This window comes from Durio zibethinus, chromosome 8 (assembly GCF_047325235.1).
Source record: "Durio zibethinus cultivar Kanyao isolate XHJ-2024 chromosome 8, ASM4732523v1, whole genome shotgun sequence".
Taxonomy (NCBI): Eukaryota; Viridiplantae; Streptophyta; class Magnoliopsida; order Malvales; family Malvaceae; genus Durio; species Durio zibethinus.
Window position 1 is genome coordinate 25325529 of NC_143169.1, and position 26604 is coordinate 25352132.

Sequence of the window (26604 nt, forward strand, 5' to 3'; positions counted from 1 at the left end):
ACGTTGCCAATGACGTTTTTGTTTTTGTTGTTGTCCTCTTGTAACCAAGTCAACTATTCAATTTCAAATGTCCTTAAATTTAATTTATTTTTCTAATTTATTTTTCTTCTTCATGTTATTCAACTTCAACAAAACAACCCTTCTCGACGTTCAAAATTTTATGTCTAATTTTATATAATATAATTTAATAAATTAAAGTCGCATTTTATTCTTCTATATCAATTAATTTAATTCATTTTAACATAAAAGAGTTTGGTCCGCTTTAAATGTGAATTTACTAGCGTTGACCTAAAAAAGGAATTTCACCCCAAACAAGGCATATGAAAATCGGTCTCTCTCGTTCAAAAAAAAAAAAAATCAATTTATATATTTATCCAAAAGAAAAAGGAAAAGATTATTTCTATTTTCCGGCTGTTTTAATTTATTATTTCAACAAATTCGTACAAACTGTTGACTGCAACGAAAAGTCAAACTTCTCTCTCTTACCTCAACAGCGAAAGCAGGTTTCTCTCTCTAGAAAAGGTCGGCTTCTTAACTTGAGTAATTCAATTTGCTCTTCGAAAAGCTTCTCCTTTTTTTTTTTTTTTTTTGTTCTCTGGTTTTGATAAGATTTTCAGGTTTTAGAGATAAAAACTATAAGGTGATGGCTGGTCGTTACGATAAAAATCCCTTTGCTGAAGAAGAAGAAGAAGAAGTTAATCCTTTCTCAGTCGGTTTCTCTGTCTTTCTCTCTTTTTTTCGTTTATCTCTTTGTTTGTTTCTGTTATTTGGTGATGTTTGGTGGAGTTGAATTTTGAAGTTCAATTATGGTTGCTCTGTTGCTTTTTATTGAAGATTTTTGAAATTCTAGGGCTTTGCTGGAAGGTTTAGTAATAGATTATCCGTTGACTTGTTTTTATTTTGTGATATCTTCGAGATTTTAATTTGATTTCGTGATCATTTTTTGTTGTTAATGAAGATGTATTAAATTCAGTACAAAATTCATTTAAGCTTGTTCAATTGTTAAATCGATCATCAATTTGTTTCAAATGTAATCACTTTCCTAGTGCTAAAGCTGATGCTTTTTTTTTACTATTATTATTAATTTTGAGGAAAGGGATTTGGAAAATGTTTTCACTGTGTTTTATTTAATCATATATATATGCATGATACTCAGAGAGAAATTATTTCTTTTCTTTAGTATTAACTCTTTTGTTAATCCACTTGCCATGTCAAGTACCTTTTAGTAACCTATATTCTTCCAAATGTGTAATTCCTGCTGTGGCAGTTAAGAAGAAGAGGAATTCTTATGGTTTTCATTTTTGCACTTAGATGAACCTTTTGTCCATGTAATGCAGACTATGATACATTTTCAGGCTTTATAACTTTATTTATCTGCCAATAATTAGTTTAGGGATGCTAGGCAACTTCGTTTTTAATATGAATTTTTTAATAATTTCTACCAGGATCCAGCAGTGAGAGGGAAGGCACCTGGCAAGTCTAAATTTGGTGGAGGTCTTTTTTCAACGGTAAACTAAATCCTTGTTTATAAAGATTCAAGGGAACGTTTAATTCAAAACTTGTTGTTGAAGTTAAAATGATAGTACTTTTAGGACATATATCTTATAAGGTAATGGGTGAAAGGTCTGGAATTTTGCATATGGCTTTGGTTGTTTTTCATCCCCTGAGTGTCTGTGGGGAGTGCCTCTGTTTTGGTTATCAACTCTGTTTTGGAAGTCTAGGTTTCAAATTTATCTTTTAGACATGGATACTAAGTAGTCACCGATGCTATGTAAAACCATAGCTTGAGGTGATTTGTTGCTAAACTACCACTTTTTAATCCCTTGAGCATGCTGAAATTCCATAAATTTCGCTAATTTGCAAGGAATTTCAGTAAGTAAAATTGGTAGTGATTAATTAGGGCCTCTTTGTAATATATGTGTTAGCTTGCATTTGATCAAGGTTTAGGATGATTTAATTAAGAAAAAAATATGTTACTTGCCATATTTGTTGTGATTTGGTCATGTTTAATTTGGCCTGTTAGTATTGCTTCTGAACATCCGGAATATTTGCTTATATTACTTGCTTCTTGAACACGTATTATCAATAAATTTTCAGAATATTCCAAGTGCTCCACCTGCATCAAACTCTAGACTTTCACCACTACCTCCTGAACCTGCCGGTTTTAATTATGATCGTGAGGCAACAATTGACATCCCTCTTGATACAGCTTCAGGAGGATCACATTATCAGGTTGGTGAAGGCCTGTCTCCAAATGCCATTTCCATAATTTGGTTAAGCGTTGAATCTCACTGTTTTGCTTTTGCTGTTTAAATGTCTGATTTGAAGAAGAAAGAGAAGGAACTCCAGGCTAAGGAGGCTGAACTGAGAAGGCGGGAGCAGGTATGTCATAGAGGAAATTTTATAAGTTTAAATTCATGATTATATTCTAGAGAATCATGGATTTATTTTTATTCTCTCAATTTGCTCTCAAAGATATGTTATTAGCAAATTTAGATTTTGATGTAATGAAAAGCCAAATGTACCTCAATGATTCTTGTCTTACAAATTACTATTAAGAAACATTTAGGCCGTAATGGGATATCATATGTGTTAGTTCTGCGTAATTTAGCTTTCTACGTTATTTGGATGGTTTTAGGAAGCAAGTTTTCATTTATGAATGTCTGTTTCATGAATAAATAGCAAATCTTTATTTTGTTACTGCACTTTGGCACCTCATAAATCATTGCATCCCTACAATTTTCACTGATCAGCTTATTCTATGCAGGAAGTGAGACGGAAAGAAGAGGCAGCAGCAAGAGGTACCTTTCATTTTCTTTTTGTAATTTGACTAGTCACACTGATCATATTTAGTTTTATTCCTAGTTTCAATATTTGATCTACATCTCATTTCTTTTGCAAAATATTTTGACCTGATTCTATTTCCTTTTATGGTTAATTACTCTTATATTTCTGCCATGAACTAGAGTTTTACTTCTCTGTTTTGCAGCTGGAATTGTCCTGGAAGAGAAAAATTGGCCGCCATTTTTTCCTATCATTCATCATGATATTGCAAATGATATACCAATTCATCTACAAAGATTGCAGTATGTTGCATTTTCAACATTTTTAGGTATGTAAGTTTTTTTTGAGGGCTTATTGCTACTGTTTTTTCTTTTTCTTTTGTTCTATGCTTGGTGAATCTAAGCATTGCTCAATGTTTGATATTATTGGCCGAAAATAAATTTTTTGCTGCATTACATGAATTTGTACTCTTTGAAGATTGCATTGGGTGATTATTTGTATCATGCTTTATTTTGTTTAACATTTTGGTTGAAAAAGGCTGGCAGGTGTTAAGTGATGTATGGTGATTCTATGCAGGATTGGTTCTGTGCCTTCTGTGGAACATCATAGCTGTTACTGCAGCATGGATCAGAGGGGAAGGTTAGTTTAGAGATGTACTTCCATATTTGTTGTTTTCCTTTTGAATATAATGTTAAAATTATGTTGTGTTTTACATTATTTATTATTATTTAGGTGTGAGGATCTGGTTTTTGGCTATCATCTACTTCATAGCAGGGGTCCCAGGAGCCTATGTATTGTGGTATCGCCCGCTGTATCGTACTTTTAGGTATTTAATAAACTCCACACTTTTTCTTAATATTGCAGAGTTTTTTTTTTTAGTGTTGGCTTGGCACCAATGCCAACTTCTTTTGCTAGTTTCTTAAACCTAGCCGTTCATATTCCTTTTACTTGCTAATGCCCTTATTTTAATTTGAATTATTTTCTTACCTTATGATTATCATGCAGGAATGAAAGTGCTTTCAGGTTTGGATGGTTCTTCCTGTTTTATTTGGTAATCTCTCATGTTTCTCCTGATAGATATGTTTTTTTTTTCCTTCTAGGAGTTGGCAGTTACTGATTCTTTTAATCCTTTTCCTTCCTGTTTTTAGCTTCACATCGGCTTTTCCATCTTCGCTGCGGTGGCTCCCCCTATAGTTTTTAAAGGGAAATCACTCACGTGTGTTCCTAAACTATTTTTAACTTATCTTTGGCAATCTATATTAAGTTGTGATGGGAATTGCATCTCTGTCTTTATTTGCAACTATATCAATGTATTAGAGTAGACATGATGCACTTATCCTCCTAAAAAGTGCACTTTATTTTTTGGAATTCTTCTATTTCAAATACGAGATAATAGATCAGCTATTATCTGAGAGCAACATAAAGGCACTGCAAGTATTTGAGATGCAAAATTGGTATTCTAGTTCAACTTTTTCTTCTTATTTCTTACTATGGTTGTTTTGTCCCATACAGTGGGATCCTACCTGCAGTCGATCTTGTTGGTGGCAATGCTGTGGTCGGGGTAAGTATATGCTTAAACCTAGTAGAAGTTTTATACCCACAATCACATTCATCATTAAAACAGTTAAGCATTTGCTTAATCTGTAGCATGAATGTATTACATTGCGGTGTTAAGTGGGATATAGATGCGAACAGAAGGGATGTTTCTTGTACTGCTGAAGTCTTGAACTTTGCGATTGCAGTTGATGTTAGCCCAAAAGTTGAGAAAGATATTTCTCTCGATTTCTCTTGACCATTTCTGTGAAATTTCTTTTGTTTGTGTAGATCTTCTACTTCATTGGTTTTGGGTTGTTCTGTGTTGAATCAGTTATAAGCATCTGGGTTATCCAGGTTCGTTCAGTCCCCAACCTGATTCATTGCAAAGCCCACATACACATGCGCGTATGGGATTTCTAACATCATTTGCTGTTGGCTTTTCAGCAAGTATACGTGTATTTTCGTGGAAGTGGTAAAGCTGCTGAGATGAAGCGTGAGATTGCACTAAGAGCTGCGGCAGCTGCCATGTAATGGGGCAGGCTAGCGGCAACGGGATATACATTAACCTCATGTCCTATATGCACTTTGCCAGGGAAGGAGCACATAGAGCTTGCTATTTCTCGATCCTGGCACATATCTCTGTAACTTGTTTTGATTGCTACTTTCTGTAAAGTTTATTTTTTTTTCTCTCTGGAGTTTGATTACCAAACACCCTATACAAGGCTTGAATGATTTTCATGTATGAATTTGTTCTATTTATAGAGAGCTTCATTTCATGAGTGGTGTGTAACGTCTGGTTAAGAAGCCTCAGAACGACACCATCAGTTCGAAGCCCAAAAAAAGAGTAGTGTCTACAGCTTGTATAAAATCAGCATCAGGTACGGTAGATGGAAAACCACCCAAAAGCCCTTGCAAGTATGTCCTTGAGTTGCCTTCCATATCTATATCTGAGCAGAGACAATGATTTGATATGTGAGAAGGAAAGGGTCTGTACTTCAGATTGGATATGTGAAAGAGACAATAATGGAGGTGAAACTGGTGGGAAGCTTGGGGCTGATTGTGAAACTGAATTGTCATTGTCACCTAAACAAAAAAATGAAATGGAATCATAGGGACAGTAATTTGAGTCAGGTCTGAGTCCATCAAATTTGAGAATATTATAGCCATACTAGGATTTGGATGATCTATGAAAAAAAAAAAAAAAGGTGATAACGAGTTATGAGACTCACGACCGGGCAGAATTAAACTCACCAGTACCATCATGTGATTCGATATCTTTAAATGCTTCAAGCGTAAACAGAAGATGGGATTGCAATTCCCAACTTTCCTTCCCTTGCACCAAGATATATATATATATATATATATATATATATATATATATATATCAATATGAAGGAAAAACTGAAGGAACTCCCCTACGAAGTCGCAAGAAAACGAAGCGAAGTTTGTGAAATTTATTTTTTAAAATGATTTAATAAAAATTTCAAATTAATAGATTAATCGAGTTTAATATGAAAATTAATAATATATAAAAAAAAATTATAAATATTATTTATAATTCAAATTTGATTCATATTTATTTAACGGTAAAAATTTTATTAATATTTTTATTAAAAATATTTATCTAAAAATATATATCAAAATTTATTAAAATTTTTTCAAATTTTACATACTTAATTTTTATAAAAAAACCTTTTAATCTATCAATTTTAACTTTTATTTAATTATTTTTAATTAAAAATTTCATGAATTTCATTTAAATCTTTCCTCCGAAGTCCCGTTACGATCGTCAATCCCCGGTCTCTTGTCTGCTTACAAATACTATAATCTAATCACTGAATCATTTGGGTTTGGGGGCTTGATTGTAGCTGAACTGGACCCAACCTTTAACGAATTAAATCCTTGTGGTTCTAGAGGTTGGACCCAGAATTGATGGATTTTTTTGGGCTTATATGGCCCAGTATTCCAAGCTTTTATCTATTTTCTCTCTTAGTTAATGGGCTTTCTTTTTCGTCCTTGAGGCTTGGCTGTTCAATCCTCTGTTGTTCTTCTCTCAAAGCTTCCGCTTAATTGATTTTATTGTCTGTTCGGTAGAAAAGAAAGAAAAAGATGGGGAGCTAGTTGGAGGATCAACCGAAGCTTCCAAAGGTTAAGACAATAGCATTGGTGGTTCTGGACCGCTGGGGTGAGAATAAACCCGATCAGCACAACTGCATCCATGTTGCCAAACCATCATGTCTCTCCTCTCCTACCCCTTTGTTCAGTTGAGTTGCCTTTATCCAACCCAACCACGAAGGCAGACAACTCCTTCCCCTATGACCCGGCCAACCATTTGTCAGTACAGAGGAAAATAGAGTTGTCATCCTGATTTTATAAGGTAAGCTGTTTATTCATTTTCACCTTATGGTTTTCCATACCTTTAAGTGTTTCATAAAATTTGGATACTATATCATGTTGTTGGTTCATAAGAAAAGAAGGGAAAATTTTCATCCTGTTTCTTGTGTTTGATTGTTGGGTTTGTTTTAGAAATTAGATTTAAACATTTTCCTGTGAGATTAAAGTTTGTATCTTTGGGTTGAGCTGTATAACTTTTTGGTGGCTGTAACTACAATTGTGTGTCGAATGGAAGTTCATTGGTTCTTGAGTTTAATATTTTGATTGTAGAACTTTATCTTAATTTCAAATTTTGTTCTTTTATTTATTGTTATAACTTCTTAAAAACTGCGGTTGATTTTTTTTTTCTCCTTAATTGCTGCTTCACAGACAAGGCGGCCTTTGGTCTCACAGATTTATGTCTGTGTCTCATCGTTGCATTCGTTGTCTTAGTTACCAAACCAGAAACCTTCAAGCTATTGCTTCAATCGAAGTCTTGTTAATAAAACGTCAGAAACGATATGCCCACATCCGCCGCTCCCTCAAAGAATTGCCCCTTCGAGATATCTACTCATTTAATGGTCAACTTGTCTCATATTTTCGGAATGGCGACATTCAAGCAACATGGGCTCTCTTTTGTCACATGCATTTTTCATGCTGTGACCTTAACGCACATACTTTTACACCAGTTTTGAGTGCATGCTCTGCGTTGCCGGGCACAAAACATGGAAAGCAATTGCATGGACTAATGGTTAAAACAGGTGTGGATGCGGGAACAGTAGCCAAAACTGCACTAATGAACCTTTATTCAAAGTATGGATGCTTGGATGACTCAGCTAGGGCGTTTGAAGAAATTGAACTGAAGGATGTTGTGACATGGAATGCTTTGATTTCAAGCTTTTTGAGGCATGGTCTTGCTAAAAAAGCACTTGATGTTTTCGCAACAATGAGAAGGGAAAAAGTGCCCCATAGCGAGTTTACATTGTGTTCTGTGCTAAAAGCTTGTTCTTCTTTGAAGGCTTTTGAACAAGGAAAGCAGATTCATGGTTTGGTTGTTGTGTTTGGCCGTGATTTGGTGATTTTGGGTACTGCACTTATCGACTTTTACTCAGATATTGAGCGTATTAGTGAAGCCCTGAAAGTTTTCTCTAGTTTGAACAATATGATGGACAGTGTAATGTTCAACTCTTTGATCAGAGGCTGCATCAAAAATCGAAAGTACAAAGAGGCATTTTCAATTATGAGTAAAATGAGACCCAATGTAGTTGCACTTACTACTGCTCTTGGAGCTTGCTCTGAAAACTCGGATTTGTGGGTTGGAAAGCAAATTCATTGTGTGGCATTACGGTTTGGGTTTACTGATGATACTCAATTATGTAATGTCATATTGGATATGTATGCAAAGTGCGGGAAGATTTTGAATGCAAGATCATTGTTTGATGGGATTTTACACAAATGTGTGGTTTCATGGACGAGTATGATAGATGCATATGGGAGTCATGGATATGGGCTTGAAGCTCTTGAGCTATTCAAGCTGATGGAGGTGAAAGGAAATGGAGTTATGCCCAATTCTGTAACATTTCTTGCTGTTTTATCTGCTTGCGGGCATTCAGGGCTGGTTGAAGAAGGCCAAAAGTGTTTTAATTTAATGAGGGAGAAGTATGGTCTTGACCTGCATCAAGAACATTATGCTTGCTTCATTGATGTTCTAGGTCGGGCTGGCCAAATAGATGAGGCATGGTGTCTTCTCGATGATATGATTAAGAATGGTACCAGGCCTACAGCAGTAATATGGATAGCATTGCTAAACGCTTGTAGTCTTAATCAAGATATTGCTAGAGGTGAGCTTGCTGCGAAACATCTATTGGAATTAGAACCAGACAAGCCTGGGAATTACGTGCTGCTTTCAAATTTCTATGCCACTATTGGAAGGTGGGATTCTGTTGATAACTTGAGAGATATAATGAGGAAGAAAGGGCTCACTAAAGAAGCAGGAAGTAGTCGAGTCACTGTTAAACGCCATAATGACACTGGTACCATTAGAGATAGTCGTATTGCCAGGGCATTCCTTTGAAAATGTACAATCAATTTCTTTCATTTACTTTCAGTAACTTCTCTTGAATAGAGTACACATTGTTTTTATTGGATATTTTGTTTGAAAGTTTTATAACAGAATCAAATAGCATCAGATATTTATGAAGGACGATAGGAAGCTATTAATTTCCCCTGCAAACTCATCATCAGGATAGAAATGCATCAGCATCTTTCTGGCACTGTGGAACAGAATAAGGGTTTTGGTGAAGCACGCATGGGGGAGAATAGTAATTAGCCAGTTCCAAACAAAAACAAGTTGCAAGTCAAAGCTGTTTTTATACTAAATTACAAGAACCAATCACTTTCTATTACCAAACAAAAACAATGTTCAAGCAGCTATTCTTTTGGAATCACTTGTTACATGCATCATCTTCGACAACCATAAGAACATAAACCATATAAAATTTAGAATTCCATCGGCCACTACCAATAAGTTAAAATATACAAGCAAGCGGTTGCTGTCCAAAAGACTCGAAATCCCGTGATGAAGGCTGTAGTGATAACAAGTGCAGGTAATCCAGAAGTATTGCAGCTACAAGAAGTAGAAGACCCCAAAATCAAAGATGATGAAGTCCTAATCAAAGTTGAGGCTGCAGCCCTGAACCGTGGTGACATCTATCAAAGACAAGGCTTTTACCCTCCACCTCAAGGTGCTAGCCCTTATCCAGGTCTTGAGTGCTCAGGCATCATTGAATCCATTGGAGAAAATGTTTCTCGCTGGAAAGTAGGAGATAAGGTGAATTCATCTGTAAGCATATGTCTACCTATGTACGTATGAAAATATGTTTATACATACGTATACATACAGGTGTCCTTGCATACAAAAGTCAACTACCTTAACATGAGCTTCTCTTTTAATGGTTTTATTTTACTTTTATTGCTAATTAAAGGTGTGTGCTCTTCTAAGCGGAGGAGGGTATGCCGAGAAAGTGGCTGTTCCAGTGGGGCAAGTTCTTCCTGTTCCATCAGGTGTTACATTGTCAGATGCTGCCTCTCTCCCAGAGGTAGCTTGCACAGTCTGGTCAACCGTTTTTATGATGAGTAGGCTATGCGTTGGTGAAACACTTCTGGTAACATTATCCTAGATTACTTTTTTCCCCAGATGCATGATAATCTATACTGATAATGTTAAGAATTGATCTGGTGTAGATCCATGGGGGCTCCAGTGGAATTGGTACATTTGCCATTCAGATTGCAAAGTTCAGAGGAGCAAAAGTTTTTGTCACAGCAGGTTTATTTGCACTTGTGATCATATATATACGGCATAAAATTTTGTTTGCATGTATTCATCTATTATATATACATAGGGAATGAGCAAAAATTAGCCTTTTGCAAGGATCTTGGAGCCGATGTCTGCATCAATTACAAGACAGAGGACTTTGTAGCAAGGGTAAAAGAAGAGTCAGGAGGCAAAGGTAGAAATTGTATCAATTTCTTAGAGTTCTTCAACATTGAAAAGACCAGTATTTTGGAACTAAAATTTTCCCTTATTTATGGCAGGCGTTGATGTTATTCTGGATTCTGTTGGAGCAGCCTACCTTCAGCAAAACCTTGACAGCTTAAATATTGATGGCAGGCTCTTTATCATTGGCTCCTTGAGTGGATTTGTCGCACAAATAAATATTGGATCTATGTTCGGAAAACGGCTAACAATCCAGGGTATTATTATGTGCACAAAAGCCACCAGACCCTTTATTCTGTATTTTGTAGTGTGACAATGAAAGTAGAAAGATATAATTTTTTAGCAGAGAAATGTACAGAAAAACTTTTTAACTGATATAATATCTTTCATTGCTTTGTTATGCAGCGGCTGCCTTGCGAACTAGAAGTGCAGAAGAAAAAGCAGCAATTGTTACTGAGGTGGAGAAGAATGTTTGGCCTGCAATTATCTCAGGTAAGGTGAAGCCGGTAGTATATAAACACTTCCCACTAGGAGAAGCAGCCGAAGCTCACCGGCTTATGGAAAGTGGCAAGCATATTGGGAAAATACTGCTCATTTCATAAGAATGCTGAGATAGTCTTGCAGCTTATTATAGGTTTAGATCCTTTCTGTAAGAAATTTCTGTCAGCTTTGTTGGTCTGAGAATAATTTAACTTCAGTCTTGATTTTTGTTTCTTTTTTTTTATTCTTTTTATGTATAAAAGTTAAAGCCCATTAGGCTGAGTCATGGAAATTTTGATATTGAATGCATAAATGCTTGCCAAAATAAACAGTATTGTGATTAAAAAAAAAGGAGCCATCCTCTAATGTGTTCCTTTGCATAAATTAATCTTTATAGAAGAAAAGAAAAAAAAAAGAAATCCTTGCAATAAGAATTGGATTTTTAGTCGCTGCATATAGCTTCAATTGCAAGGGTTTTCAGCACACCAGCGCAAGGGTCACCAAGGTTAGCTGTGGAAACGGGTATCGAGCACTTCTCCTGACCAATGCAAGCCTACAAATTCAACCAAAGATGACAAAGAAATTTGTTCAAGAACGGACAGATTTTCTTATGCACAATAGGCTCAACTGAGAAATTTGTTGGCAAATAGGTGTTGGAAATATTGACTCAAATCTCATAAGAGATTTGTTTGAGATTTGTTTGAGATTTGTCAGATATTGCTTGATGGACAAGAAGACTTGCAAAAGAAGAATTTCAAGAGAAAGAGGATTCTTAATAGATAAGTTTAACTTGTAAGAGAAGAATTCTAAAAGAAAATGGATTCTTAATAGGCAAGTTTGACTTACAGGAGAAGAATTCTAAGAGGAGAGGGATTCTTAATGGACAAGTTTGTATGGTTATAAATAGGTGAAGTCTCTACAAGGTTAGGTATGAGAAAAAGATGTAAGAGAGTTGTAGGATTTTGTGGGATAGACACCCTATAGGAGTATTGGGGCTCTACGTCTTATAGGTGTGTATGTTTGTTTGTGAGTAGACTAGAGGAGACTGAGAGGGTCCACATAAGTATGGTGTATGGAAGTATATGGGTATGTGTTTGGTTATGTTAAAAGGGTGCATAAGGGTTTGGGTTTGTGTTTGTTTGGGTTGAGAATACTCTATAGGATTAGAGGAGATTGAGAGTTTCTTATGAGTATTGATTGTTGAGTGAGGTTGATGATTTGATGTATGTTTGTAATTTTCTATAACTAGTGGATCTTGTTTCTCATCCGTGGATGTATATCAGTTGGACCGAACCACGTTAAATTATTGTCTCTTATATGTTTGATTTATTGTTTGATTTCGCTTCCGCTGGTGTGATTGGATTAGAGGCTTTTAGCCCAACAAATGATATCAGAGCTGTGGTATTCCCCAACAAGTGGTATCAGAGCTGTGGTGTTCCTCAACAAGTGGTATCAAAGTTGAAGGTTCGAAACGTGAGAAGAGTTAAAGATTCAAGATGTGGAAAGAGTTGATGGTTTGAGACATGGGAAGAATTGACAGTTCGAGATATGGGAAGAGTTTGGTTTAAGACATGGGAAGAAATAAGCTTAGAGGAGCTCAATTCAAGAGTTCGAGTTCAAGTTTTGAGGATTAAAGATCAGTTTGTATGAAGCGTGAAGACACACAAGAGAAGATGATTGTGAGACTTTCATTGCATGTGGAGCCAAGCATGTCTAGCATGAAGATAGATGATTGATGAAATTTGAGTCAAGGTGAAGATTGTTGGAAATATTGACTCAAATCTCATAAGAGATTTGTTTGAGATTTGTTAAAGATTTGTTTGAGATTTGTCAGATATTGCTTGATGGACAAGAAGACTTGCAAAAAAAGAATTTCAAGAGAAAGATGATTCTTAATAGGTAAGTTTAACTTGCAAGAGAAGAATTTTAAAAGGAAATGGATTCTTAATAGGCAAATTTGACTTACAGGAGAAGAATTCTAAGAGGAGAGGGATTCTTAATGGACAAGTTTGTATGGTTATAAATAGGTGAAGTCTCTACAGGGTTAGGTATGAGAAAAAGATGTAAGAGAGTTGTAGGGTTTTGTGGGATAGACACCTCATAGGAGTATTGGGGCTCTATGTCTTATGGGTGTGTATATTTGTTTGTGAGTGGACTAGAGGAGACTGAGAGGGTCCACATAAGTATGATGTATGGGAGCATATGGGTATGTGTTTGGTTATGTTGAAAGGGTGCACAAGAGTTTGGGTTTGTGTTTGTTTGGGTTGAGAATACTCTATAGGACTAGAGGATATGGGTATGTGTTTGGTTATGTTGAAAGGGTGCACAAGAGTTTGGGTTTGTGTTTGTTTGGGTTGAGAATACTCTATAGGACTAGAGGAGATTGAGAGTGTCTTATGAGTATTGATTGTTGAGTGAGATTGATGATTTGATGTATGTTTGTAATTTTCTATAACTAGTGGATCTTGTTTCTCATCCGTGGATGTAGGTCAGTTGGACCGAACCACGTTAAATTATTGTCTCTTATGTGTTTGATTTATTGTTTGATTTCGCTTTCGTTGGTGTGATTGGATTTGAGGCTTTTAGTGCAACAATAAGTACCTGAACCTTATATGAGAAAGGAAAGGTTTTTCTTACCTTCTGAACCGTTGATAGTACGTCTTTGTGACAAATCCCTGTCCTAAATGCACCACAATTTCCTTGTGGAGATCCAAAACTGGCAAAGTTAATTGAAGTAATGCGCCATCCTTGTTCACAGCTCAGTCGAGCTTCAGGACTTTGAGGGACGAAGCCTAAGTTTGGTTTCCAAGAATCAGCTGGCTGAGGATCTTTCTCAGATATAAATGAACAGATCTCTTGGCCACTTCGTGTCAGCACAGAAATCTTTGTAGGGTCACCACCAAGCTCTTCATGAAGGACTAATAGGTTCTCACCAGGTTGTATCCAAGAGCGCGGGATATGATATCTGGACAGCATGATTAATTCTTCAGGATTGACAATCATGTATTAGGATCAAAATCAAATGTTTCAAAACCTTACAATGTCTGAGCAGGCTGGCCACAATTCTTTTGACATTTTGTGGGATCATATTCTCCTCTGTAATCACAAGTCTTGTTACAACCTTCAGATGGTGAGAGATAGGCAGGCCAGTATCGCCCTATGCTCTGTCCGTTGACCCAAGCTTGACCCTTCCCCATGCAAGTGAGATTCAAGGCTAAAGGACCCTTTCCTTCAGGAGCAAGGAAAATAACCTGGGACAAGAAACTGAAAATTAGACTACAAATGCTCCAACCAGCTATTAACAATCAACCTTGAGTAAGTAAACTAACTTTCACCAGTGCATTAGGGGACGATAACCCAAAGTTTATAACTGCATTAACAAAGAGTTTATTGTGTGATACTGAAGAAGAGGACTCACCTTGTACCATATCAAAGTCTGGTTAACAGGTGGAATACTGCCCTTTTTCCACAGCGAACTATTTGCAAGACTTACTTTATCTAGTCCAAGGTACTCTCCCTCAAGTCCCACCTGACAAATGTGATTCATAGCATTAGAATCCTGGTTAGAAATTCCATTAACAATGAACACAAATAATTCCTTCGCCCATTGGCTGCTCAAGCCTCAGACATCATATGCAAGATTGGAAAGTAGTTTTAAGTGTAAACCTTCTTCAGTGATGAATTCGAAAATGCTGAAGGAAAATGGATCATGATCTGATTGGATAAAAAGCAAGGGTATACATCTAAATTAATTTACTATCGTGCAGTCAAAATTCCTCTGAATTTACAACACAGGATATATAATTCAACATATCCCAGATAATTTTGTTGATATGCAGACTTTAACCTGATATGTCCATTCTCCAGGAGAAACATCATATTTGTCATTCCATGGGTCAACAAGAACCACAGCAAAAATTCCTGCCCCTTGAACATCGAACCATGGCCCAAAGTTCTGAAGCATATAGAAGTAATAAACAAATAAAAGTCAGTAACCCTTAGTCCTTGATACCAAAGACACCTTAATAAGAATCTAGATGCCTGCAGGTTTAGTATTTCTCCAAAGAGTTGCAGAGTAATCGGGAAAGAGGGTCTGGAACTGAATCTTTAGAACAATTATCAAACCACTGTTTCAATAAAATGTGAAAATGCTTCCTTTGCCTACATCTTATTTTTCCCTTTTTCCAGTACTCAAATCTCCTTACAGAATGAACATACCGTATCTGAACGAGTAAACATACTTGTCATAAGTTTAAGAAATTTTGTTTACCTGCAGACCAACCATCATGCTCAACACATCCAGTGTATTATTTCCCTCAACAAGGCTAATTTTCTCGTTTATTGAAAAGCTTGCATCATCATGATTCCCATATCCAAATGCTGTAAAACATAGAAGATAAAAGGAACATCACATAAACTTTTGAATTCAGCTTCAAAGTTGGTCAGCATGAGAACATTGAAGAATTTAGAATGATGACATCAAATGAATTCAAGGGAGAAATATGATGGAATTACAGAAATAAATTTCTGCAATTTATTTTATGAGAAGATTGTAATTCGGTTTTACAGCAGTCAACCTACAAAGTTGAACATAGTTGTTGTCCAGTCGTTTGGTTTCCCTTTTTGGTTATACCATCACCAGGTTATATTGTTATGACAATAAACTCATTCTTCGTAGGATAGCTTCAAAAAAATGAATATAAGAACGAAAACTTTCATATTGAGATGGACAAAAGTCAGGATGTATACTATGATCGGACATGTAAATCAAACTGGAAAATTGATATATAGAATTGAGCAAAGTGCATCTAATCACAGTTATGTACTCCCAAGTAATTTGCTATGTTACAATGAAAATATTAAATTTATGAACCAAAAAAAGCAACCAGAGCTAGATGGAAGAGTGAATTTAGTATGACAGAACAGAAAGTCTGAGAACACACTGAGACCATCTCTATCACCATTGAATGGTCTTTGAAGAAAGAAGTTGTTTTCAGAGAAAAGAAAGTCACTGAGTTTCATATCAATTAAAGAAATGCCTAAAGAAGCTGGTGATTCCTGAGCAGAATCAACAGAAATATATCTTGTTTAAAACTGAACTACAAGCTGATTAATTTTCAATCTTAAAGATGTAGCTGAAAGCGCAGTCACATCTTGAACAGAGACACTTAAGAAAAATTTGTATATCATCAAGATTAGAACTTTCACAGGTTAAAATAGGAATTAGGTACACTATTGACTCTTAATATTGAATGTTAATGCTGAAGTTGATGATAATAACAGTAGGCAGAAAGTATTTCACGGCAAAAATTACAGTATTTACCTACAAGCCTTTTGTTGACAAAAACAAGTGCTGCATGTCCCAAACTTTCAATAAGCAAGAACGCCTCTTTTGATTGATCAGACATGATATTTATACTGCCAATACAATGAAGCATTGTAAGAAACAAAGGTCAAACAATCTAATGCAATGAATATAGCATGTCAGAGTTTATTTGTGTTAAGATCCTTGGGAAGTAAACTTTTATCCTATAAACTTGGTTCTAATTCTTCAGTGCCAGCTCCAAGAAAAATGCCTATTCTCCTTCCTGCTTATTTTCTGGTTTAGAATGCAGCATTATCACCACATGAAACGCGCTCAATTGAACATTTTAAACAGTTCATGTACTTGATAGAAAGGACAAAAACAATAAGTTCATTGATTTAATAAGAATATCATCTAAAAGTTCTAGGAGTCTCATTGTCTTAATTTCAAATAAAAACATCACATAAAACATGCAGAAGGGGCTCATCCCCAATCCATCAAAAATAGTCAATAAACTGAACTGAACCAAACTATCAGAAAAAAAAAATTTTTTGACACAATAAATAGACGAAAATGATGATATAATGTTTCAATCAAATTTCAATAAGCAACTAAATATGGTCTATTTGCAGTTCTAGCTTCATCAACAAATTAAAGTTGGAAAGGATATGACTACCTTTATAACGAAGAAAGAGTAACAAATATTAGTAGTTTACCTTGTTGTGTACCATAGGTAATCACTAATGTCCTTTGTTGTATTAATCTGCTCTAATAAACGCGACTCTGTAAAGGAGTTATTGCCCCAAACACCTGGCTTTTCCTCATACCAGCTCCATGATGATGCTGATAATAGAAACTTATTAACAGTAGTTTTATGAGCAAATGGGTTTTCATCAGAGTTTCTGTGTGTCACAACCTTCAATCAAGAAAAACATTGCAAGGAACAAGGTTAACGACATAGTAGCGCAAAGCTATTGGAAACCAAAAGATTACCATGATGAGCTCAGAGAAGATATGTGTTACAATAAATCATATAAATAACGAATTGCCAGAAGAAAATAAAAGGAAATACCTTTGCTGTGTTAAAAATGACATTCTTACAGTCTGGAAGGATGCTTACGGACCAAGCTGGAAGGCAGTATAAATTTCCATTAAATGTAACATTTGCATCTAGATTGCCGTCATAATTAGCAAGGAAAGCAGCACACGCATTGGAGGATTTATAGTAGATATGTGCCTTCAAAATTTGAAAAGGAAGAAGGCAAAAATATGTTAACATGATTACTAATGCAGATATGGATAACAAGTAATGATAAGAACATGTAAATGGCATGAAACTGGAAAAAAAAAGTTTTAAGAATGTGCATATTTTGTACCAAAAAGGCTGCTTTGATCTAAAATACCTCAGGCACAAACTGTAAACAAAGGAGAGGCAACTACAAGAAGGAAAATTGGAATGCCATTGGATGGTCTTAGCTTATTACAGCTTCAAGATACTTCAATGAGCTTGTATCTTATTAGTCAGCCTACAATAGCACCTCATATCATATGTAGAGAGTGCAAAAAATTTATTGACCTCTTCATTTGCATGACTGTAACCAGAGCTTATAGCTATATGCTTATTTTCTCATGTAAAAGAGAGATAGAGAGAGAAACATGTTGAAACTGCTAAAATTACCTCTAAATTATGACCAAGCTGCTGGTGAGTTGGATCAGAGCTGATCAAATACTCCTCACAGTGTTTTACTGCCAAGTGCAAGTCACGTAGGTGGCCCCATTTTGGCTGTCTAATAAAACCTGCATGAACATCGACATCGTATTCCTAATGTAGTTTGAAATGAAACAGGATTTATTGGATAATCATATCTATAAGCAAACCTCTTTGGCAGATGGTCCATTATCATTCCAACTTTGTACTTTAAAATGGGAGATATAATCGGTTCAGCTAATATAAAATGGTGAGGCATGGCACCAGGGGAAATGTCATGTTTTTGGAAAGATTAGTGCTACATGAACCAAACAAAAGAAAGTTTACCATATTCATCTATTGGGGCATCATAATCATAGCTTGTTGCAACAAGAGGACCTCCAGCTGTTCTCCCAAAATTGGTTCCTCCGAAGTACTGCAGGGCTCGGCCACAGAACGTAATCATACTGTTAACATACTTATAGATTGATTCACATGTTTACCAAGTTAACAACTCACCATATAGTAGTTGTGAAAAGTTCCACCAGTTTCAAAAAAACGTGCAATGGCAAAAGCAAGGTCCTCAACAGGTCGATGAGGAATTGGATATCCAAATGATTTAAACCTGCACCGTCAAGTTTTAAGATGTTTGCTTTACTGCTATAACTACCATTGATTGCAATGACTTGGCAGAAGTAAACAATTCTGTCAGATAAGAAAGAGGTAATTACCATCCACTGTAGTTCTCAGTCCACATTTTCGGTTTCGATGGGGAATTTGGAGTGAATTGATCACAATAAAATCCATTGCATGTGTTTATCTGCACGCAGCTTTTCATTATAGAAGACTGGTTTAAACTGCTAACTTTTCAAATGCAATTAGTTAGAAAGCAATATTTTTTGCACCAGTAAAAGTTGTGTAAATCATACAAAATGTTAATGTTAGCATGATAAATGTCGAAATTCATCAACCATATGAAATGGATATAGGATACCAATAATATACCATCTATATATCAGGCAAACCTTAACTTACTATTGGATCAGGTGCATCTCGTTGCCGGCACATAACCCAAGGTACTGTTGTATTAAGACTGACAGCAGTTTCTGCAGCCCATTTGACATATAATTCTCCTGCAACCCCATATGTCCATTCAACAAGCTCATATTCATTTTCAACCTGTTAGTGTTACATGATTATATGAGACATGAGTTCTACTAGACAGTCCAGAATCGACTTGTTTGATTATTGATTGGTGAGCTTTACCAAACAACGAAAAAATTACCACCAAAAGAAACATATGAAGAAAATATAAAGTAGACTAAAGCTTGTGAATTGAAAAGAAATAGTAAATCACCTGAGCAAGAATGATTGGCCCTCCTTGTGATGCAAAGAGATTCTCTTCCTTCATTAGTCCTACAATTTTGGTGAGAAAACGCAGCATTTCATTCTGTGGTGACAACAACAGAAAAACACCTATCTTACACAAGGATATCAGGTGGATAAGGACTGGTATGCATCATCATTCAAATAAAGTCTTGCTATAAGGTAGGGAACTACCAAAACTAACCATTTTGACAAAATTCACCTCGAATGGTTTACCCATACACGCACAGAGAGAGAAGAAAAATACCTTAAACAAATCATTTGTAGTTCGGAACTGAATTCCAGGAATGAAATGTAACCAAATAGGGAATCCACTGCCATGAAAAAAAATTTAGTAGTTCAAAAATCCTTTCACCTAAACTAGAGAGGAAATTCTTCCTACATATGACCGCTTTGAGCTAATATTCATCTTGGACCAAAACAAAATGATTCTTTTTTGACAACTATTATGGAGATAGAGTAGAGTAAGCACCGTGGGAATAAAAACGGTGACAAAGATAAGTCCAAATTATTAATTACAGATTAGACACACCATAGCAAAAAAAAAGAAAAAAAAAGGCAACAATTAAAATGCTATTACAGACCCATAATTCCATTCGGCACAAGCATATGGCCCAATCCTCAAGTGAACCAGAAGGCCAGCTTCCTGCACTGTTTTCACAAACTTCACCAGGTCAAACCTGCCTTCAAAGTAGTACTGCCCAAAAAAAGAAAATATTTCAAAGTAACTATCTCAAAAACTAAAAGAAAAAGAACCAAATGAAAGATTTAACTTGGCAACATGCTTCAGAGTCCAGACCAGCTGACTCCTGGAAACTCTAAGCCTATTAACCATCCTTAATCCTTGAAACTTACTCCACTCACCACAAACAAGATTGATGATAATAGTAATAATAGCAAACATTGAAGCTATTGTATACCTGTCCTCTAACTGGTTCATGGTAGTTCCAGAAAACATAAGTCTCGATCACGTCCAATCCGCCTTCCTTGGATTTCCTAATAAGTTCCGGCCACACCTGAAAATTTCAATCCATGTTATCACTAAACAGAGCAAGCATCAAATGCATGCATATTTAAGATGGACATAAAACGAACCTCTGGGGTGCTTCTAGGATAATGGATAGAACCCGATTGCAACACCCTCCTCTGGCCATCAATAACCAGTGCTCTATGATCATATGTGACTGTGGTAGATAGTACACTTTCAAAGCAGTAAACCACAAAAACTGATACTAAAACAACAGCCAGTGACAATGATTTCTTGATATCCATAATTCAATTCAGCAAATTTTTAAAATAACGAAAAAAAATGGGGTACAAGGATATGGAAGTAAACTTTGCAAGATAATGCTTATAAAAATTTGATTACTAACATGAGCAAAATATAGGATTAAGAGGAGACAGATATAACATTTGTAAGATGTTTAAGTTTTGTCTTGTTTTCCATTGTCTGAATCAAAAGAAGCATGACAAGAATTCTACAAAGTGCCTGAATGTACGATACTAAGCGAGGCTTACAATGCTTGAAACTTGGAGTTAAGCTGTGGCCAGTGACTATGAATTTGAGGGACTTTGCTTCTTTTCTGCCGCCCTGTGTTTGTTTCCCATAGTGGTCAAACGAGCAACTTTCAAGTCATAAAATAAAAGAACAACAAATATATGCATAGAAAGACTGAAACGAGGTTCATAATTTATATTGCAAATAAAATATATTTTTTTTCAAGAAGGTTATAATAAAGAGTGAGGATTAAGAATCCCATAAATTTATGATGAAAAGTTCTTTACATAAAATTTATAGTGACAAAAGTAGGGTTCTTAAAATTAAAAAAAAGAATTAAAGAGAAGGTAATAATGAAATATCTCAAATGATCAAATTTTTAGAAGTTGCAAAACATAACTTTTTTGTTTGACCTGTTATCAGACACAACCAAACGTTGACATGCTGGAAAATATCTTCTAACATTTTTTGAAAAATCAAATATTTCATGGATTAAAAAAGGTAACTTTAAGGTTAGAACTTAGAAGTGGGAATTATTTCAGATTGTATGGTACATCAATTACCATTTTAGACAAATCTTGTTATTAATTATTATTACTACAGAGAAAAAATGAAAAACCCAAAAAGAGAAATTAAAAAAACTTTTTTTCTTTTTAACAGTAAAGAGAATCTTATAGGCTTCCGCTTTCTAGGCAACCAAACAGAAAACAGGAAGGAAAAGGTCTTAGAAAAATAAGGCCACCAAAAGTGGGAGCCCCACTTTGACGAGTGTGTACACGCCAGCCTCCAACCAAAGAGAATAAACCAAAGAGTACAGAAGAGAAGAAAGTCAAGCAAACACAAACCAAAAGCAAAAGAAAGACACCCGCTTTGCCATTTCTCATTTCCCTTTTGACTCTTCTCCTTCTTATCCCTTCTTTGTTTGTTTCTTTCTCCTTTCGAGTTTTCTCTGATTCAAATAAAGATTTTTCAGACAAAAAAAGACAGCTTTTTGCGGAGAGAGAGAGGAAAAAAAAGATAGCTTTCGAGCAAAGGGAGAGACAGTTTGCATCATGAACCAGAAGGCTAACGTTTCTAAACAACTTAATGCCAAACACGGAAAGGTTTTCTCTATGTATTTTCACTTTTTTTGTGTCTTTGTTTATTACCAATTTAAGCTTTAGTGTTTTCTTTTGCTCTAGACTCTATTTTTCTTATTGGCAAAGTCTGAATTTTGATATGTTTGATGATTAAACATTTTACGTCTAATTTAATGGTTTCAAGTTTTTTTTTTTTTTTACCCTTCTGTTGATGAACTCACTAAAGCAAGGCCATAGTGAAGAATCTGATATCATTTTTGTTTTGAAATATTTGAACTTTCTGTGATTTTGGAATAGCTTTTGTCCCGGATTAAAATTATGTTATCTGCCAATATTTGCTTCCTTATATGTGTTTATTTAATTAATCTTAAGCTTAATTGGCCAATTTGGAATAGTTTTAAAGTATTTGTCTTATATGATTTCCAGTTATTTTCCAATAAAGCAAGTTGCATTGCCCTTTATATTTTAGCTGTCAATTATGTTTGGTGATCCCAGGGTGCCTGAAACTAAGGCCCACATAGATACGTTTTTCTATAGCTAATCATGAAGATGGTGCAGCCAATATTAGGTCTTTTACTCTTTGATGTTGCAATATTTTCTATTTAACATGTTGCAGTTAGTTTAAATGCCTTAGGCCATTTTATTATCGAATTTGTAAAATTTATTTGAATTTAGTAAAATAGGAAAGACAAGATGTGGCATTGTTCTCTTCCATTAGTGTTGTTTTTATGTGATTCACATTGTTTGCCATATACTGTACCTCAAGTGCCAATTAAATTTCCTAAACATATAGTTTCTGCTTCCTTGGTGCGCAAGCATGTGTATGTTTGCGTGCAGAATAGTAATTTTGTCTCAGTTGAAATATACATCTAATTGCAATTTCAGCTTCATCTGAACTTTCTTTGACAGGCAATGCCCATTGCTACCGTATATGAAACGAATTTAGTCTATTTTGTTGACATTAAAGTTCCTTGAATGTGGTGACCTGAAACTAGACCTGCAAGTTTTTGTGTCCATGCTACCAATATGAATTTAACCTGTCCTCATCTGCAGATATTGGATGGCCTTCTTAAGTTGCCTGAAAATAAAGAGTGTGCAGACTGCAAAAGCAAGTATGTATCTGGTAACATTGTAGCTCATAGTAATGTTTTACTGTGTCTTTGTATGGTAAGATTAGGAACAATATAGAATTTTAAAACTAGGCGCCTGAGTTACTGTAAAGGACTTGGACTCTGATGCATAATGGCTTGTCTTCTATGCAGGGGACCACGATGGGCTAGTGTTAATCTAGGAATATTCATTTGCATGCAGTGTTCAGGAATTCACAGAAGTCTTGGAGTACACATATCAAAGGTTTGGTTATGTTGTTTCGTTATAAAGTTTGCTTCTCTTTTCCCCTGACTCCTGACAATAGGTGTCATTGATTCATATTTTGTAATTATAGTTTAATTTCTTGTTAACATGTTTATGGAGATTATATTTGATCTTATGCAGGTGAGGTCTGCCACTTTAGACACATGGCTTCCAGAACAGGTTTCTTTTACTCAATGTATGCCCCAGAGTTATTTCTTTGATTACCATCGCATATCAAAATCAGGTGATGATAGCAATACTGTTTTCTTCTTTCTTGCAGCCATGGGGAATGAAAAATCAAATAATTACTGGGAAGCAGAGTTGCCTCCCAATTATGACAGAGTTGGAATTGAGAATTTCATTCGTGCAAAGTACAACTTCGTACAAATTACCCTTCTAAAACTTTTAATTTTATGCTTGATTTTTTTCTATTGCTTTGTCAGAAGTAGTTTTAGTACCTAAACTTTTACCTAAGGATGCTTATTTTCTTCAATAGATATGTAGAAAAAAGATGGATTCCCAGGGGTCGAAAGGCAAAGTCACCTTCGAGTGTGAGTGAAGAGAAGGCATCACTTCAGAGAATAGAAGCCAGAAGTGGTGGGTATAAGTATGTGAATAATGTAAATCATGTTCCTGAGGAGAAGAAAATTACTCACCCACCTGTTAAAATAAACAGAACTCCCACTCCTAAAAGTTGCTCGCAAGTGCTTGTAAATGTTCCTCAGAAGGTAAGAGCAGTCTCCGTTTGGTCTTATACACTGATTGTTAGTGAATACATTTCCTATTGGTGCAGTAAGAACTCTGTGTTGTTAACTTTGCTGCCTATCAAACAGAGGAAATTCATAGTATGTTGCAAATGAAAACAATTGTTTGGTTTGCCTTATGTTTCTTTTTTCTTTTGGTGTTCATTGAAATTTTGAATATTAAAAGCAATGATTCTTTGATTCAATGTTGATGCAAGTTATAAATTTTTTGTTTTATTAGATTATATTGCTTAGATGGGAAGTGAAAACCTGATACAATAGGAACTGTTTTGTTGCTTAGATGGGAAGTGGAACCTTTTCAAAATATATAAATAACACAGTGGGGTCTCTTATGAAATGCTGATATCCTTGGAGGTGCTAGAAAACATGAAAGAAAACAAATTTCAAATTTATACCCCAAAATGAACATTTTAAAGTATTTTTCTTTATTACATGTATGTGACATAGAAATGAATAAGTGTGCTTGATCTGTAGGTTACACCTGATACAAGACCACAAGAACCTCTACTGAATTCCAAATTTTCAGCCTCAATGGCTGAATCTGTAAAGCAGGAGGTTACGACTACTCCTTCAGTCTCAAAGGCTGAATCAATAAAGCGGCATGTTAATACTACTGCATCAGTAGCATCACCCAAAGTCGATTATGCTACTGAACTTTTCAATTTGCTCTCCATGGGGGATTCTAGAGAAAATGACTCCAACACTTCTGCTCATAATAATTCTTGGGCTGGTTTTCCATGTATGTTTCTTGTCGTAATAATCTTGTCAATACAACTATTACTACTTTTAAAGCCTTTTCATTGAGCTTGTCACTTCATAGTTTCTTGCTGAGAATGTTGTTAAATATAGTACTTTATATTTGGTGTTACTTTTAATCTTCACCCTATCACTTTGCAGCTACTGAAAAAAAATCCTCCAGGGAAGCAAGTGATTCATTAAACTTTAGTCAAAGCATGGTGCAACTTGAAAGCGGAACCGAGGATTTATTTAGAGATTCAGCAACAGTGAAACAAAAGCTTTCAGAGAAACCACCTGGAGATATCAAACATGATGTTGTGAACCTCTTTGAGAAGGTAAAGGTGTCTCTTGGTTGAAATATGAAACTGTATATTGAATATTGTTTGGTGCTTTTGTAACAGAATAGCTTCATTTGATTATTATTTCAACTTGGAATCTTCATTATCTTGAGCATTGTAGTTATATCAGTAACATGGAATTTATAGTTGAGTACCATGTCAAGTCACTGCCCATTCAAGGAAGTTTGAAAGTAGAGATTTACTGTTTAAATTTAAATGATTTTTTCTTTGATGACTAACACAAACATGAGTTTGATGTTCTCCCGCTGATATATTTTAACCACTTATAAGCTTGATTGTTTGTAATTTTTTGTTTCGAGGTCTATGTTTTTACCATTTAGTTGTGAACTTTTTGCAGTCAAGTATGGTGTCTCCATTTTCTGTCCATCAACAACAACTTGCTATGCTTTCCCAACAACAGTCTATCATGGGTACTGCTGCAAAGCCTATTGGTGGATACCAAGCCTTCCCTGCCAAAGCCCATCAATTCAACTCCAATGGCTTGCACTTTCCTGCTCCAAATTTCGGAAGCATTGGCCACCAAGTTCCTGGAATGGTGATGCCAGTCGTCGGTCTACAGAAACATATGCAGGTTTGCTTGCAACATGCTTCCAGTTCCACCATTGTTCTATTTCCAGATTGTAACTTCATCTCTCATCCTATCTCATTATTTTGTTGTTTTCATTACCAGATGGGAAGCAACCAACAGATGCATCCAGCGGGAAATTCAGTTAATTTTCCTACTTCCAGGTGTATACACAAATTATTTCAGCTTGACCATCTAAAATTTGCTTCTTTCTAACTTTCCTGTAATTGATCAATTTTATTAGCTTTAGTTCTTGAAAATTTTATAAATCTAAAAGCAAACTGGTCCTTCTAGAAAAAAGAAACTAAAGTCCAATCACCAGATTCATAGTTTATCAAGGTTGGATCACAGCACACTGAATATACTGTTTCATACCTTCATCGACCCTGGCATGAAGAGTTCTATTTGAAGCCAATTATCTGATTAGCACAATACAAGCGACACAGACATAAAAACTCGAGAGAGGTGTGGAAGCATGCAGATACACGATGACTGAGTTTCACAAGCACTTTGTTCAAATGCATTTTTTGTTTGATCAACAAGTAATCACTTTCATCTAACTTGTCACTAATTTGGTTGCACCTGCAGTTTTTACAATCCGCGGCCAGTAGTTCCACAAGCCATCAGCATGAAAAGTATTGGAGGTAGGCCTATCTCAGCATCGCCAGCTCCTTCAATTACTCCAACACAATGGGGAAAAGATTATGACTTCTCGTCATTAACACAAGGGATGCTTACAAAGCGGTGACTCATTGACACAGCAGATATATCTTCATTGCATTGTACATAATCAAAGGGGAGTATATCTTCTTAAAAGAAAAAAGGAACTATTTTTTTGTGCATTCTCATTAAGATTTGTATGTCCTTCTAGTCATTTTTATATTTATTGGATACTGGTTTCATTTTTATTATATAATAATTCTTTCTTACAAGAATTGTGCTTATGAAATAATAATGTAAAAAAGCTTGATTTTCCTTTTCTTTCGATCATCACTGGAGTAATTAAAGTTCTACTCACTGGAACATGAACTTCGGAGCACTGTGATAGGCTTTGATTAATCCTCCATGGCCCATGGTTAATGATCCATATGTTTCACACTTACCACATGGGCCCATGGTTGGTTTGTGGTGCAATGATCCATATATATATATATATATATATATATATAAGTAATTTTTTAAAGAACAATTACGGATCTTC

The 26604-nt window shown here is 35.4% G+C and overlaps 5 protein-coding genes and 1 long non-coding RNA gene across 16 annotated transcripts; 4 read left to right on the forward strand and 2 right to left on the reverse strand.

The window, feature by feature from the left end:
* The first annotated feature begins 401 nt into the window (after window positions 1-401).
* On the forward strand, window positions 402-5096 carry LOC111278209 (secretory carrier-associated membrane protein 3-like). Of its 4 annotated transcripts, none has more exons than XM_022864777.2 (14): window positions 406-522; window positions 618-709; window positions 1446-1508; window positions 2098-2232; window positions 2332-2382; window positions 2768-2801; window positions 2990-3112; window positions 3361-3423; window positions 3517-3610; window positions 3790-3835; window positions 3933-4000; window positions 4297-4345; window positions 4609-4674; window positions 4765-5096. In XM_022864777.2, the coding sequence occupies exons 2-14, from the start codon at window positions 644-646 to the stop codon at window positions 4849-4851; spliced, it is 945 nt and encodes a 314-aa protein (XP_022720512.2). In that variant the 5' UTR covers window positions 406-522; window positions 618-643; the 3' UTR covers window positions 4852-5096. The 4 variants fall into 4 exon arrangements, with proteins under 4 accessions (XP_089621080.1, XP_022720512.2, XP_089621079.1 ...); XM_022864776.2 differs by having other exon boundaries at window positions 411-522; window positions 2329-2382; XM_089764954.1 differs by lacking the exon at window positions 3933-4000 and having other exon boundaries at window positions 402-522; window positions 2329-2382.
* LOC149517682 (uncharacterized) lies at window positions 5053-5749 on the reverse strand. Its single transcript, XR_016344157.1, has 2 exons — window positions 5572-5749; window positions 5053-5403 (listed from the first exon to the last, which is right to left on the reverse strand). It is a non-coding gene; the product is annotated as an uncharacterized LOC149517682 (long non-coding RNA).
* A 1362-nt stretch (window positions 5750-7111) lies between these two features.
* On the forward strand, window positions 7112-8840 carry LOC111278214 (Tetratricopeptide repeat (TPR)-like superfamily protein). Its single transcript, XM_022864782.2, has one exon. The coding sequence runs from the start codon at window positions 7112-7114 to the stop codon at window positions 8765-8767; it is 1656 nt and encodes a 551-aa protein (XP_022720517.2). The 3' UTR covers window positions 8768-8840.
* Window positions 8841-9029: 189 nt separating this feature from the next.
* On the forward strand, window positions 9030-10900 carry LOC111278216 (uncharacterized). 2 transcript variants are annotated; one of them, XM_022864787.2, is made up of 6 exons: window positions 9030-9523; window positions 9678-9857; window positions 9937-10018; window positions 10113-10202; window positions 10288-10446; window positions 10595-10900. In XM_022864787.2, exons 1-6 carry the CDS (start codon window positions 9272-9274, stop codon window positions 10789-10791), a joined length of 960 nt encoding a protein of 319 aa, XP_022720522.2. In that variant the 5' UTR covers window positions 9030-9271; the 3' UTR covers window positions 10792-10900. The 2 variants fall into 2 exon arrangements, with proteins under 2 accessions (XP_022720522.2, XP_022720521.2); XM_022864786.2 differs by having other exon boundaries at window positions 9272-9523; window positions 10095-10202.
* An 82-nt stretch (window positions 10901-10982) lies between these two features.
* Window positions 10983-21519, reverse strand: LOC111278213 (beta-galactosidase 8-like). Of its 6 annotated transcripts, none has more exons than XM_089764956.1 (22): window positions 21391-21519; window positions 20566-20638; window positions 20143-20231; window positions 19968-20063; window positions 19632-19744; window positions 19295-19361; window positions 19019-19111; window positions 18697-18840; window positions 18393-18481; window positions 18181-18286; window positions 18010-18097; window positions 17653-17771; window positions 17047-17211; window positions 16691-16890; window positions 15993-16087; window positions 14940-15049; window positions 14517-14624; window positions 14336-14383; window positions 14088-14198; window positions 13709-13920; window positions 13307-13634; window positions 10983-11222 (listed from the first exon to the last, which is right to left on the reverse strand). In XM_089764956.1, exons 1-22 carry the CDS (start codon window positions 21427-21429, stop codon window positions 11112-11114), a joined length of 2604 nt encoding a protein of 867 aa, XP_089621082.1. In that variant the 5' UTR covers window positions 21430-21519; the 3' UTR covers window positions 10983-11111. The 6 variants fall into 6 exon arrangements, with proteins under 6 accessions (XP_089621082.1, XP_089621087.1, XP_089621084.1 ...); XM_089764961.1 differs by having other exon boundaries at window positions 20143-20273; XM_089764958.1 differs by lacking the exon at window positions 14336-14383.
* LOC111278215 (ADP-ribosylation factor GTPase-activating protein AGD5-like) lies at window positions 21507-26393 on the forward strand. Of its 2 annotated transcripts, none has more exons than XM_089764963.1 (11): window positions 21507-21648; window positions 22678-22736; window positions 22887-22977; window positions 23119-23157; window positions 23258-23348; window positions 23474-23705; window positions 24216-24480; window positions 24639-24814; window positions 25176-25409; window positions 25509-25567; window positions 25992-26393. In XM_089764963.1, exons 4-11 carry the CDS (start codon window positions 23142-23144, stop codon window positions 26149-26151), a joined length of 1233 nt encoding a protein of 410 aa, XP_089621089.1. In that variant the 5' UTR covers window positions 21507-21648; window positions 22678-22736; window positions 22887-22977; window positions 23119-23141; the 3' UTR covers window positions 26152-26393. The 2 variants fall into 2 exon arrangements, with proteins under 2 accessions (XP_089621089.1, XP_022720518.2); XM_022864783.2 differs by having other exon boundaries at window positions 21513-21648; window positions 23119-23173.
* The last annotated feature ends 211 nt before the right edge of the window (window positions 26394-26604 follow it).

What these genes read in the sequence shown, in the direction of transcription:
- LOC111278209 (XM_022864776.2), top strand. Translation starts at nt 644, where the DNA reads ATGGCTGGTCGTTACGATAAAAATCCCTTTGCTGAAGAAGAAGAAGAA. An exon ending in CAGGAGGATCACATTATCAG is followed by an intron (nt 2,233 to 2,328) that starts GTTGGTGAAGGC and finishes TCTGATTTGAAG; the next exon opens with AAGAAAGAGAAGGAACTCCA. An exon ending in GGTTCTTCCTGTTTTATTTG is followed by an intron (nt 3,836 to 3,932) that starts GTAATCTCTCAT and finishes TCCTGTTTTTAG; the next exon opens with CTTCACATCGGCTTTTCCAT.
- LOC111278214 (XM_022864782.2), top strand. Translation starts at nt 7,112, where the DNA reads ATGTCTGTGTCTCATCGTTGCATTCGTTGTCTTAGTTACCAAACCAGA.
- LOC111278216 (XM_022864786.2), top strand. Translation starts at nt 9,272, where the DNA reads ATGAAGGCTGTAGTGATAACAAGTGCAGGTAATCCAGAAGTATTGCAG. An exon ending in GCTGGAAAGTAGGAGATAAG is followed by an intron (nt 9,524 to 9,677) that starts GTGAATTCATCT and finishes TGCTAATTAAAG; the next exon opens with GTGTGTGCTCTTCTAAGCGG. An exon ending in AAAACGGCTAACAATCCAGG is followed by an intron (nt 10,447 to 10,594) that starts GTATTATTATGT and finishes TTTGTTATGCAG; the next exon opens with CGGCTGCCTTGCGAACTAGA.
- LOC111278213 (XM_089764961.1), bottom strand. Translation starts at nt 21,429, where the DNA reads ATGAGAAATGGCAAAGCGGGTGTCTTTCTTTTGCTTTTG. An exon ending in TGTGCCGAATGGAATTATGG is followed by an intron (nt 19,362 to 19,631) that starts GTCTGTAATAGC and finishes TTTTCATGGCAG; the next exon opens with TGGATTCCCTATTTGGTTAC. An exon ending in GGCCAATCATTCTTGCTCAG is followed by an intron (nt 18,841 to 19,018) that starts GTGATTTACTAT and finishes TAACACTAACAG; the next exon opens with GTTGAAAATGAATATGAGCT.
- LOC111278215 (XM_022864783.2), top strand. Translation starts at nt 21,598, where the DNA reads ATGAACCAGAAGGCTAACGTTTCTAAACAACTTAATGCCAAACACGGA. An exon ending in TTAATGCCAAACACGGAAAG is followed by an intron (nt 21,649 to 22,677) that starts GTTTTCTCTATG and finishes CCTCATCTGCAG; the next exon opens with ATATTGGATGGCCTTCTTAA. An exon ending in GTTAATTTTCCTACTTCCAG is followed by an intron (nt 25,568 to 25,991) that starts GTGTATACACAA and finishes TTGCACCTGCAG; the next exon opens with TTTTTACAATCCGCGGCCAG.